The sequence below is a fragment of the Hetaerina americana genome, unplaced genomic scaffold (genome assembly GCF_022747635.1).
Source record: "Hetaerina americana unplaced genomic scaffold, ioHetAmer1.1.p SCAF_5, whole genome shotgun sequence".
Taxonomy (NCBI): Eukaryota; Metazoa; Arthropoda; class Insecta; order Odonata; family Calopterygidae; genus Hetaerina; species Hetaerina americana.
In genome coordinates this window covers 40,170,178-40,183,847 of record NW_027287095.1, presented here as the reverse complement: position 1 = coordinate 40,183,847, position 13,670 = coordinate 40,170,178, and the positions used below count along the sequence as shown (strand labels likewise).

The 13,670-nt window shown below is 34.0% G+C and overlaps 1 protein-coding gene across 1 annotated transcript; it reads left to right on the top strand.

Annotated features, from left to right (window-relative positions):
- Nucleotides 1-4,132: 4,132 nt before the first annotated feature.
- Nucleotides 4,133-13,194, top strand: LOC139693768 (uncharacterized). Its single transcript, XM_071592040.1, has 5 exons — nucleotides 4,133-4,602; nucleotides 4,748-4,855; nucleotides 5,182-5,423; nucleotides 6,304-6,455; nucleotides 9,814-13,194. Exons 1-5 carry the CDS (start codon nucleotides 4,242-4,244, stop codon nucleotides 9,881-9,883), a joined length of 933 nt encoding a protein of 310 aa, XP_071448141.1. The 5' UTR covers nucleotides 4,133-4,241; the 3' UTR covers nucleotides 9,884-13,194.
- The last annotated feature ends 476 nt before the right edge of the window (nucleotides 13,195-13,670 follow it).

Sequence of the window (13,670 nt, the reverse complement as noted above, 5' to 3'; positions counted from 1 at the left end):
CTATCAGGGTTTCAATTTTCAGAATAGGAGAGAATGGTGATAAATATAAAATATAAAGGAAGTATTGTTTTTGTAACCATTAACAAATATCAAACTTATCAGTCAAATCCTGCCATAACTCCAGATTATTCAATCATAGGTTTTTGCTACATTTAACAGTATTCAAACTATTAAAAGCTAACTTAGCTACCATATGTAGACCCCACAAAGTCATTTTAAAGATGAGGTTAATCTGTATGACAAATGTCATGAACATTTGAGAAGCTAGCAACAATTTTGTAAACCTTTCAAATTGTGAGAATTCTTTCATCCATGACCAATATCAGCCACTCAAAGTTCCTTCATCAGGAGATAAAAGCAACTAGGTGCAGAATACTCTCACAACTGACCCGAGGCTTCAAGCCAAACAGGGGTGGCCCAATAGGGATCCTGAGCTTATGACTAATTGCTGACGAGTGATTCAAAATGTAGAAATGTCATGGTCTTACAAGGGTAGCATTTTTGAATGTGATAGTTTATCAGGTACGTTCAATAAGTAGCCCCAACTAAAATTCACAAATTTGTTATGGGGCGTTGACACTACTACTCTTCAGTCGCAGGGCAGGTATGCGGCTCTTCTGAATTTTCAAGAAGTAGAATACTGTCTCGTTCATAACATCCACTTTGTTCAAATTCATTGGGTAGGTCTTTCTCAATTTCATAGTCATGACTATCCTACCTCTCCCCTCTTTTCAAATACATTATCATCCCCAACCAGGTATTTCTTTTATTTGGGATAGGTCTATGCTGACACCATGATTCTTGACAACTTTGCCCCCTCAATCTTCACTCTTGTCTACCACACTCAATACCTGCAATTCCATTTATCACCATTCTCCTGAAATAAATATTGCTTGTATTTTTAATTGACTAATCTGATGTTATGGCAGGACTCGACTAATAAGTATTTAAGGGCAATTCCTCCCAGTCCACTGGCGTCGTCACCTGTGCCAACCCCAGTCACATTGTTGTATATCAGCAAGTTCTCTTCTTTATCACCCTTGCCTTCTGCAGCCCAAAATTTCAGAACAGAACATTGGCTTTCAAATCATCCCATAAGAAACCAGGAATATGGTGTGCATGTCTACATTAGTTCAATTTCATTATTAAAGAATGCCAGAATATTTTCATTAATTATTAAGATGAATTATTGCACAAATCACACCCAGCCAACACCATCCACACTCTTATACCAATCACCTGTGTAAACTAACTTTGTTTCATATTTTTAGACATTTATTTTATAATTTATCGTTACATGTTTTTGTATGGGCAAGTAAACCTTTTTCAAATGTATTGAAAAACGGAAAATAAATGAGCAATGCTTCAAATCAGTAAGCACATAATTTTTGGAAGTGCTGAATGTCATTAAGACTATATAATTGATTGAGAGTACATAAATGAGCAATATTTTTTTGAAATGCATATAAGATATTCATGCAAATTTCGTAAATTATGATAATTAACCTAATTCATTCTTATTACTCTATGATAAAAATTGGAAAAAAAACACTATGCTAAAATATTAAAGTTTAAGGAATGATATTTGTTGGTTTTCTTCACTTTCCCCTCTTACCTTATTTAGACTAACCAGTTTAAGATATACTATTTAGTATCTCTTAGAAACTATTCTCTGTGATTAACAAACAGTTTTCACTCATGCCCAACAAGATTCTCCGTTCATTCTATCCAATATGACCATCCTTTTCCTTCCCCCTACCTCACATAACCAATTTCATTATTATTTAATTTTCACCCCGGTCACCTTTCAGACTGACTTCAACCAGGGCATTGTTCAAGGTTACATAATTATAAAATTAATAGCATTTAAACTTAAATATGTAATTCAATTAATTTAACATCAGTTCATCTGATATAAATTGTTGAATGTGATTGGTACTAAATACAGGAGTGGGGTTCTTATCCATTGCTATTATTTGATAGTTCATTTCGGAATTCAACTACATTAGCTACCTAAGCCCCAATTAGTTAATGCTTAAGAAACAAAGGTATTGGTTCATTGATTTTGAGGTACATTAGTGCATAAGATTAAACTTTGCAATTAGTCTTGTCACTGAGATTTGAGATATTGAAAGACCTTATGAAATAGCTAATAATTTAAGTGTATTTGATATTATGTACTTATTGCTAATGGGGTAATTTGTTGTATTACTCATTCTTTGAATGTTACCACGCATAATTTTCTGTATATTTTGCTGGTTTGTGAACATAAGTTATTTTTATGTTTTTTCAATCAATGTCTTATTTATTGTTCATATGCATATTTATGTATTTGCTATTCAAGGTATTTATACATGTTATATGTAATAAATGTTCTGTATTTTTGAATTCTTCGATAGCCATCATTTTTTAATATACTTATCTTGCCCTAGTACTCTTCTATTAGTCAATTTGTTTGGAGTTCATTTGTGATAAGTCATTCATTCCATTAAATAATATTGGTAACTGTTGTGCATATTTAGTAGAAGTCACCCTGCAGAACCATCATGCACACATAATGTAGAGATCAGTATTAATTTATAGGCTCTAACGTAGAGGCAGATAGTCTCATATGACTACAAAGAAACACCCAAAAATGAGACATACACAGCATAGAAAATAATGCCAGGATGGGTATATGTAACTTATGCAATAAGAGCATAGCCGTTGACATCCGAATTAAAACAAGGTCCCAAGTGTGGCAGCCAATCAATCTCTTCACCCCAAAGAGGGCAAATTCGGAAGTTAACAGAACAAATTTCTTGAGCGGGCCAATTCCAGCCCATATTCACCATTCCACAGAAGAAAACTAAAATTCCCACCACTGCTGCAGGAAGTAATCATCATGAGTAGAAGTCTGGATGGATATTGGCACATTCTTAGCCTGATCAAGGGATTTAATTTTGAGCAATCATGTCTTCGTTGGCTTGTTTAAGAAAAGAATACCTATGATTATAATACTTTTATGATTAAATTTGACGTCGGGGTCAAATTTATCATAAAAGCAGAAACATACGACAATGAGAGATGGAAAGGAGATTCGGTGTACAGTTATTTACTCCGCATGCTAAAATGGGGCAAAACGGTCCACAGGGTCGATGTTTGGTTAAACATTTCGATCTAAACTCTTAAGTTGTTTCACCACTGATAAAATGAATTATTCAAGCAGACAAACGAATACATATATAATGCTAAGGATTAAAAGGAAAGAAACAGCAATTACATTTTATTCAAAATATGAAGTCGAAATAATACCAGCCGATGTCATTTTAAAAATTGAGCTTACAATCAATGAAGAAAAACAGGTGCGGTGTGTCCTTGGGGGCATTAATTTACTTCCCATTATTTGGCCTTCTCTTGAAACACGGATAGAAAACACACAGTGGGTTCAAAGAAATTCCGATTATCAACCCAAACTTTGGGTAGAGGGGTGAAGGTGGATTTCAACGAATACCAAGTCCAACGGCGTGTGAAATTCACACAGCTATGTATTCGGCCAATTTCTTTCCCAGATCCATCTGTGGTTTCCCAGGAAGATCTGATACCCGAAAAATCACGACTTAGGGAGATGCCGAGGGTGCCCAAGGCATCCCTGAGAATCGAACCCGGAGCCTCTGGTTAGTAACCCAATGCTCTACCTACAGGTCTACCTCGTCCCATTTGCACATTAAAAGATTTAAAATTAATTTACCACCATGATTTTGAAAATTCTAACCATTCTTCACATTTAAAATATCACAATTTTTACCACAGTGAAACCAACTGAAAATATAACATCTTTTATCAATCATTAAAATTATGTGAACATTTTATCCTGAGACGTATCATTAGAATTTCAAATTTTATAAATATTTTAAAAATATTCGTATATACAACACAAAGATACACATACAAGTTTCGAAATCAGTAATTGTCCAGGTGATGCTACATTGAAAACTTGTTGTGTTGCTTAAGGAGTATTTCCTATAATACACACGAGATAGCGCTGGTAAAGCTCGTAGCTTTTTGAGTATCAAATGTTTTAAGGAGTAAACAACAAAATGTCCAAAAAGGTGCAAAGGATTCTGTTTACTCTCGACGAAAAAAAGGTTCTCTTGGCTCTCATTGATAAATATAGGCACATATTAGAAAGTAAGAAGACTGACGCAGTATCTCAAGATGGAAAAAGGAAGATTTGGGATAGAATTTGCCACGATTTCAATATGTACAAATGTGTCACAAACAGAACAGTTGCACAACTTAAAAAGTGTTGGGATAATATTAAAACCCGGGCTAAACAGGATAAAACAGGAGCTCTGCGAAGAAAATTGGGTGCTATAGGCGTGCAGCACACAGCACTTTCCCATACGCTGTCGCAACATTTGGATGATATGATGCCAACCATTAGAGTGCCAACACTATGGGATAACGACTCGGAAAATAAACAGATGCTACCAGCTCGGCATTTGGAAACATGGCCAGCCAATCCCTCTGGATCTCAGCCAGCTACTCCATCGTCTTCAGCTTCAACACCATCACCGCTTGCTCATATATTGTCCTCAATGGCTACAAATTCTGCAATGGGTGAGAATCAATGCGTGGGCTTTACTCCTGAGTTTATGCTAAAAAACCATCATTCTGAATAGGGATCGATTTGTAATTGACTGATTGATGTACACCATCGATTTTGTGTTGAATGATTGCTATTGTATTTGTTGTTTGAATTTAGATGCAGAGTCAGCACCAAAAGAAGAAGCTAATAATTGTCAAGACCAAGATCAAGGAGATGATGATATGGATTCCCGCGGTATGCCCGAGCAGTATTGCCAGACCACAGGTAGATACCAACTAATTAATTTAAAGTGAAATTGCTAATGTTGTCTGTGTAATTATATTTAAAGATGACTGACAATAGCTAATTGCAATACGGCGAATGATTTAGTTGAGTCAAACATAAAGTTATCCATTTATTAGTTCTAATTTAAAGACTAATAAATGCAGCATAAAACTGACGGCACCCGATGTAAATATTGAAGAACGAAGGGCATAAAAATCTGTAAAAGAAAATTTTAGGTAAACTACGGCAAATATCGATTGCTATCCTTCTTTATCATGATTTGTGGAATTTTTTTATAATTATGCAATGAATTTCTTTTTTATTAGTGTCACATATGTCTCCTGAACCATTGTCCCCTTACTCAACTGGTGAAATGGGTAGCGGGGAAAGCGTAAGGTGGGAGGGTAGGCTATCTCACACAGAAGGAGAGGGAGACCCAAGGGAATTGGAAACTCGCTTGGTTATGCTGGAAGAGGAGCGAGAGCAAAGACGAGTTGAACACAGGCTTCGGGTCCGTGAACTTGAATCCCGTGTGGCAGCAGCTGATGCTGATCTGTTGCGGGCACAGGTATGTTCATTAGGTTGTTTATTGTTTTCTTATAATTCATGTCTTCAATGTTTTACTAACATAACTACAATAAGTGGCTTGCAACTTGGCAATTCATTGTGACTTCAATTGGTAAATGCATTCAACCGAAAATTGATTTCTTTAAGTTGCACATTTTTTAAATGTAGCCTGCCTATCTCTGTTAATTTTTTAAACAAAATACATGTTTATATGATGTAGATTTCATTACATATTTTTCATAATCATTGTCAGTGCAATTATATGCTTATGTCATAACTTTTTAAAATGAGCCCTTTGATTTTTATGAACTCTGTCGTATGGTAAAGAACCTTCTCTTCAGTCCAAAGCCTTATTTTTTATTGCATTAAAAGTTTGCTTTTGGCAATTATTTATAGGGCAAACTGAAATAATGCCATATTGGAGATTTTTAGATTCTTTATTGTAACCCTGGTATTATTTCTACTTTTAGAATGGATAAATTGACCATTGGGAATCTAAAAATAGTTGAGTTACTTTTAGTTTCCCCTTTATGAGAATTTGATTGAAAAGCTTTATTGGTATGCATTAATATACAGTTATGATGAAATTATTGCTATGCTTGGGGGAGGGAGTTATCGTTCTCAAATTATAATTTTTTACTGTTGTCTTGAAATTTTATTGAGTTATTTACGTTCTTCTTGTACTATGTGCAATTAAGGGCCATTATTATAACCATTCCAGCCTTCTCCCCTTTGTCTTCCTGGTCTTCATGACGTTAAACATTTGGATATTCAGTATTGTTATAAGAACTGCTATTCTCCTTTATTAGGAAATGCAATAGCAACTAAATGCCTCAGTAAATTCATAATACGCATTTACAACACCACTTTTCTATGATTAGGCTCAGAGGGAGCTGGCAGCTGGAGAGCGTGTTCGTGCCGAGGAGATGTATCGCCTGCACCTGCGCAACTTGCGTCATCAGCACCGTCTTTTGGTAGCTCGCCTTTCATTGCGTAGGATTTCGTGGGCATCCACATCTTCCACAGCTGTGCAGTAAGTATTGTGATAAAAGAGGGTAATAAAAAACCTAATTTGTAAAATATATTGTGCGTGCACATATGGCTTAGCCTCTCTGAAGACTTATTTTGTGAAGTTGTTGATATTATTTGTAAAATGTGTAGTCTTTTCATTTTCTAAGGTATTCATAGTATAAACCCTTTCAAATGATGGTAATCATCAACACATATCTGAGCCAATTGTCATTTAGTTAAAAAAATCAATAGACAATAGTCTTCTGTTATTAAGAAATGTATGCTTAAGAAGGATGATAAAAGTATGCTGCAAAGAATGGCAAATTTTCTGCATAAGAATTTAAATTTTCATTTGGTAATCTAAAAAAAATCAATTCTGAATGTTAAAGTTGAGTGTAAGGTTAAATGACAGCAAATTTTCATGAAGTTATTAGCCAAAAATCACTTATCATTTATATTGCCTTGCCATGACACTGTGAAAACATTATTCTTTAGCAAAGTGCAGTGATTTGCATGACTGGTGTTCAATTAATAAGGTTTGTGAAATTCAAAGTGCCATGAATACCCAGCTACTTTTTGCTATGTTTTCTTTAGGAAAATTGGCATTGGAAGAAGTATCAAAATGTATACTGAAAGTGAATATAGCACTTGGTAGGTAAGGAAACTTGATAATAATCATATGCCAATTTGTCACTATGAAATGAAATAGATGATTGTTTTTCTAAAGGTTTATACATACATTCTTGAAAATAGGTCTAAAATATTTGTTTGAACTGTAATATTTGGTTGGCAAAGCCTTTTCTCAAATTACAGTGTGACTTACAATTTATATTCATCTTTTGTAGTAAGTCATCAGCCTTGGTATTGGAAAGCATTGTTTTCACGGTTAGGTGCTTTATATTGGTAAGCCTCATATCTGGCGATCTCATCCTAACACTCACCCATTTCATTTGTCCTTTCCCTACCTGCAGGCTCAACTTTGTGGAATATCATAATAGCCATTGTAGGTAATTAGGCACTAATTTTTCCCACCATTTTTATTTTTTTATTAATTTCAATTTAACAGTATCAATGTCATGGTACAATTACTTTTGTTGCCTGATAACAGTCCTTTTTGTATTGTTTTGGAAGGAAAGGGGTGGGTGATGGTTTGGCAAGGAAGAGTAGGATTAAGAGTGATAGCCAGTGGCTGTCTCAGGGAATGTACCATAGAAAATTAGGATCAGGTTGCAGAGCTTATAATGACATGGGAAAAGTTTAGGGATGGAAAGGGATTACTTGACATTCCACATTTGATACTCTTGATGAGTATTTGAACTCAGTCATAACATTAAAATGAGCACATTCATGAGAAAAGATTGTTGTATAATTTCAAATGTTTTTCAAAAGTCCAGCTTAAAGCCCTTGTCATGTGCGTGTAAAATTATTGGAATAAAATCACAATTGTGGCCAGATGCTGCCATCATTTTCAGCAGTCCTTAGCTCAGGAGGAGTCAAAAGAATGTTTGCCGAAGTACTAGCCGTTTAGCAGATGTATGCATTTTATTGTTCAAGTATATAGATGGCTAAGTAATTACCTTAATAAATATGAACTGATAAATACCCAAAGACATACTGTCCATGGAATGCTATTTAGCATCAATCTCTGTATTTCAATCCTAAGATTGGCTTACTGCAGCCCTCCATTCTTCCCTATTTAGTGTTGATTCCCTAACCCTCTGATAGGTTCCCTGTTTAGCATCCTTCTTAATTTGCCTAATGTACTTGTCTCTTGGCTCAGGGGATCTTCCCTTCAATATTTCCTTTTATTATGTTTCTAACTAATCCATTGTGCTTCAATTTATGTCCAATTCATTTAGTTCTTCTTTGCCGTAGAGCTCTCCATGTGGTCCTTTCCTCTTCTGCTCTTCTCTATACTTATTCGTTCCTCACTTTGTCTGTCCATTTAATCTTCAGCAATCTCCTCCAGCACCATGTTTCAAATGCTTCTATTCCTCGTTGGTCCACTTTTCCAACATTCCATGTCTCCTATCTGTAGAGTGTCATGCTCCACACGAGCATTTTGACGAACTGCTTTGTTGTTTGCAATCTTACGTTCTTCGAACATGGTATTTGCCTCTTCTCAATGAACGCCTTCTTTGCTTGGGCTATTCTCCGCTTGATGTCAGTTGAGCTTCTTCCATCCCAAGTTATACTGCTGTCCAAGTAGATGAAGGATTCCACTTGCTCTAGTTTCACTCCTCGAATTGTGATATTTTCGTTCAGCTTCTCCTTATTTAGGATGTGTGCATTAATATGTTAGCCATAAGAATATTTCACATGTGAAATTAAGATTCTTAAAATAAATGGGTCATTGAAAAATAGGGGCATGGCAGGGGCATGTTTGATTTTCTTTTTTGATTTGGGTAGTGAATACATTCTATTTTATATTTTAAGTTATCTATTACTGTTAACACTTTTCTATTTATGTTACTTTTTACATATGACACTTAATTAACTGTTAAGATTACTTATGTAAGAATATTATTTGTCCATGGTAGTATTCCTAACTTCAGATATAACTCTATTTCATGTGTAATCATAAGGTTCATATCCCCTCTTAACATTTTCAAAAAATGTTAATGTTTTGTTTCTCTTTAAATGTTTATATTAGTTGTCCACTTAAGCCCACCATCATCATACTCTACCTAAGTATACTCCCAACAAGAGAGAATGTCAGGACCTTCATTGTAGCTGCATTGAAGATTGGACTTTTCTGTTGATGATAAAATTGATGGGGTTGTCTGTTGAATCAATTACAAATATTAACGAAATGCTTCTGAAATATTAAAATTTCATCAGCAATAATGCTTAAATAATTGCACTTCTTTGCTCATTGTAATGGCAGCCTTGCAGGTCATTTATAGTTACTTGGTCTTATTTTTTATAATGTTCCTCCCATTGATTACAATATTTTCATGGTAGTAGGACTTGCATGCATCTGTGACCACCAAAGTCATATTGGTCAGAGTTTTTAGCCCTTATTAACCTTGTGGCAACATGCTGGGCTGATCAAAGTGTAGGAGCCAGATAAGAGGTAGTCCGCATGTGGTCTCTTTCCCAACAAGTTGGCTGCAAAGGTATCCCATATCTGAATAATTTTTTATTTATCTGAGGATTGTTCCAATTCCCCAAGAGCCACAGAAGCACTGTCAATCAGGTCCAAAAGAGGGAAATGTGGTTCATGCTAAACGCATAATTGTGGAATTAGTATTTATGCCAAGTTGCTCTTCTCAAATAAATTTCTGTTTGTTGGTTGCATGGATACTTAGGGCTTGGTGACCTAAAATTGTTGTGACATTTTCTTATATTTTCCACCATCTTTTCTTCATGTCTGACAGGGTTACGCCACCTGAGGTTGACGCATGTGAGAAGGGGATGAGGGACAACACCAGTGAGCAGCAAGTGTAACGATTGCTAGAAGGTTCATTTAGGCCTCAATTTGCCTAGGCCTTCGAATAAGTCCAGTTTACATCATTCCAACACTTTGGGGGCATCTTTTACAAAAGAAAAAGTAATATTTAAGAGGTTCCATATGCTAAGGGAGGAAAGAATCCTTATATTTATAATTTTATATCATTTTATGAGATTTCTAGTCTGTCTAGTGAAACCAATGGAAAAGAAAATTTCCTGAATCCTCAATTTTTACATGGAGTACCTAATATTTATGATTTTTATATAATTTTTACCCAAACAGAGGATTAGGTGTTGCCAAAATAACTTGAACATTTTATAAAACAAAATTTTCTACTATGCTAACTATTTATGATACACTTGATAAAAATGGTATTTTCAAAAACTTTTATAATTTTATAACATATGTGTGTTTTATAATCTAGAGTATTTGATGTATATTTTACTCTTTGCTTGATATTATTTATTTATCTATTATTTCATAATCCTAGTCTAGTCTAGTCACTTGTACTGTAGTGTTGCTTATTTTAGGCAGTATTGCTTTATTCTTAAGTGTCGGTAAAAAGCATTGCATAGAATGGAGCTGATATAAATATTTTTTAAATATTTTTAGGGATTGAATATTTTGGCACATTGCATAAAATTACACAACTATATTTTCCCTGCTTGGTCAATTTTATCATTGTATAAAGCCTGTGAAAATGTCCCGTGTTTTGTGACTCTAGGTGTAATAAAAATGAGTGAATAGACCAAATATAAGTAAATATACACTGATATTAGGTTATGGATTAAAGTAATGTGATTCATGTGCCATTGTACTAGTCATCAATCAATTTTTGCTACATTTTTATAATCAGCATTGATATGGCTATTCCAGTAATTATTGAGATGTGCTGTGCTCAATTTTATGCATCTGTAGCAGATGCAACCAAAGATATAGTAGCCTTTGAAGGTTTTCATAGTATTACCCTATTGGTCTGATATGATCCTCCCCTCTTTGGTGAAAATCTTAGTAGAAAAGTGTGGGAGGGAACTATTTTCACACCTAAGAAAAATTAGCAGGTTCAAAAAAATTAGGCTGGAGAAATGGGTGGGGGCGATATTCAGGGAGGGACTATATTCAGAGTAATGTGGTATATTTTGACAAATTTATTTATATTTCATCAAAAAGATAAAGACTTTTCAAGAGGTTGCCTTAGAATTTTTATGGTGTATATGCCTGAAACTTCTTTGTATGTTAGTATTTATTTGTACGATTGTACTACTTTAGTTTTGAAATCAAGGGTGAGAGCAGTATATAAAGTAAAAACGCGGCCACATTCCAGATCTAGTCCACAAAGATTCGACATATTTCAGCAACCCATTATTTTTCTTCTGAAGAGAATAAAAAACTAAATAATGTATTGATTATGTAACTGCTCATTCCATAGTCAGCAGTCAATGTAATATGTCAGTTGAATATTTAAAGTATCGGGATAAAGATTCTTTAGTTTCACTGTGGATAATTGTTATGACCATGAACTTGTGTGTTATTCCTTGTTTTTAAGTTAAGAAAGATTCTTCTTTGTAATTACCTTCTGCTTGCAATTTCCCCAGGAAATTTTGCTTGCAGTAAGTGTGTCCAAAAATGGCAAGTTATTTTTCAAAGAGCCCTGTAGCTTACCATGAATAGATAAAGAATTTGTTTTTTTTTATTATATTTGTATAGTGAAATATTTTCAGTCCAGTTTTTATCATTGTGATGGTACTTTGTCAAACCCATTGTGAGTGAGTCATATTTATCGATGGAATTAGTGCGTTTGTTCACTTACAGGAGTTGCGTGAAGTATTTTATGTTTCAGTTTAATTTTGTATTTATTTTGGAAATATTTTAATGAATATGATATATATTCAATATTCAAGCACCATGAACAGCTAATGGGTATATTTTTTGGCTATTATATTTTTAGAAACACATCCATATAAAATAAAATTCTAATAATCCCAATAGAATTAGTACATATTGTGTGTGAGAACAATTTTTCTATTGAAAATGTTCTTGAATCTTGTAGCAGAATTTGCAAGATAGAATAACTTCTGCTGTTGTAATAAGACTGCTTTGTAGATGCATTTTTGCTCACATATGGCATAGTGCTATTTTTATGTATCCCTCATGCTATATGGTTTTTACACTTTTGCCGGAAGTTGCCAGAGTAATTGCACACTCATGTTTGGCATTCTGCAATTTTTTATATAATTTTGGTACACATTTTCCTTAATTGTGTAACACATTCTAATTGAACCAGCATTTTAAATGCTAGCAAAACATTTGAAGAGTACCTTGTCGTATGAAATAGGTCGTGACAATTGAATCTAGCCAATAAAGGAGTTATGCGTATTTAGTTTTATTTTCAATTTCTAGTCCATTTTTTAGTCCTGCAAAATATTTAATTCTGCAACATATGGTGTTTCTAGTCATATTTATGTTGAAACTACTTATTTACAAAGCACTTAAGTTGTTTGTTTTTATAACATTCCTTTGATGTTTAAATTCTTCAAGCTTTAATGTGCTGCCTCAATTGTTAGCTACTTACTAAATACAAATGCCCCAAACCTCAGCATTCACCCGCATGAAGCATAATGTGAGTTGGTTGTGGCCAGTAATGCTTGTCCAGTTTTCCTCATGGTAATACATTGATTAACATTGTAAAAGTGATAATGTGTTTAGCCCATCAACAAAACTTTTGAATGTTTAAGGATTTCAAATTGATGTAATGCCTTGATATTGGAACTAAAAATGCCTATTGTGTCTTAATAATGTGATGGTTTGTGTTCGGAGTAAGATTTTGCTAGCAACTTGTAGAATTAATATTATGTCCAACTTCTAATCTACAAAAACCCGATTGATGTTTCTGTGACATTTAATTTTTTTAAGTTTGTATAGTGAGTAGAGTAATCCATTAATGGTGGATTAATAAGTATATAAGATGTTGGGTCTGGAATCCCAATGCTTATTAAAAAATAGATTTTCCCCTTTTAATTTCCATTTATCTTTGTTAAATGAAGTTCAGCCATCCAGCTTTCAGGTGTGATGATCCTAGAATTTGATGTTTTTGAGGAATTAGCTGCATGTATCATTCAGTTGTGAAGAGGTGAAATACTTCAAATTCGGTGAGATTTTAAACTGAGATGTCTGTTCTTACATTTTTTATTTAAGACTTCACTAGACGTAACATGTGATAAGTGTACATTATTGGACCAATCTTTTGTGCGTGTATTCTTGTGTAAACATTGAAAAATCTAGAAATTAAAATATTTTACTCATTCTCTTTATAATTATATCTTTTTCTAACCCCCAAATAACAAAAAAGTTCAATAGAACAGTAGTGCTTCTCCATAGGCACAAATATATGAGATAATCAAGAGGTTCAATTTTCCCTTGACCTGATATGTATCTTGTTCTCTCTCTTTCATGGGGATGGGTAAGTAGTATGATTCATTTTGCAGTCATTAAGAACATGTTTGTAGGTGCTGAGTAAGGAATTTCTCCAATATTTTATATTTCACTGTAATAGACATTAGTAACTATTATGATAGGTACATAAAACTGTGTGCAAGACTTTAAAATTAGAATGATTCATTGCTTTTTTTTTGCTTTAGCATTACATTTTGCATGAGTTTCGTACATCATTCTTATATAAGGCAAAGGCATATATAAGGCAAAACTTAATGTTGATAACACAAGAATGTGGAAATGCATTAGGTTCGAATGGTTTATAAAGTTTATCGAATGTGAGCTATGGAT

Bases quoted from the DNA above. Each gene is read 5' to 3' on its own strand.
- LOC139693768 (XM_071592040.1), top strand. From the start codon at position 4,242: ATGTACAAATGTGTCACAAACAGAACAGTTGCACAACTTAAAAAGTGT. The intron at 4,603-4,747 runs GTGAGAATCAAT...GTTTGAATTTAG, and splicing joins GGCTACAAATTCTGCAATGG to ATGCAGAGTCAGCACCAAAA. The intron at 5,424-6,303 runs GTATGTTCATTA...TTCTATGATTAG, and splicing joins CTGATCTGTTGCGGGCACAG to GCTCAGAGGGAGCTGGCAGC.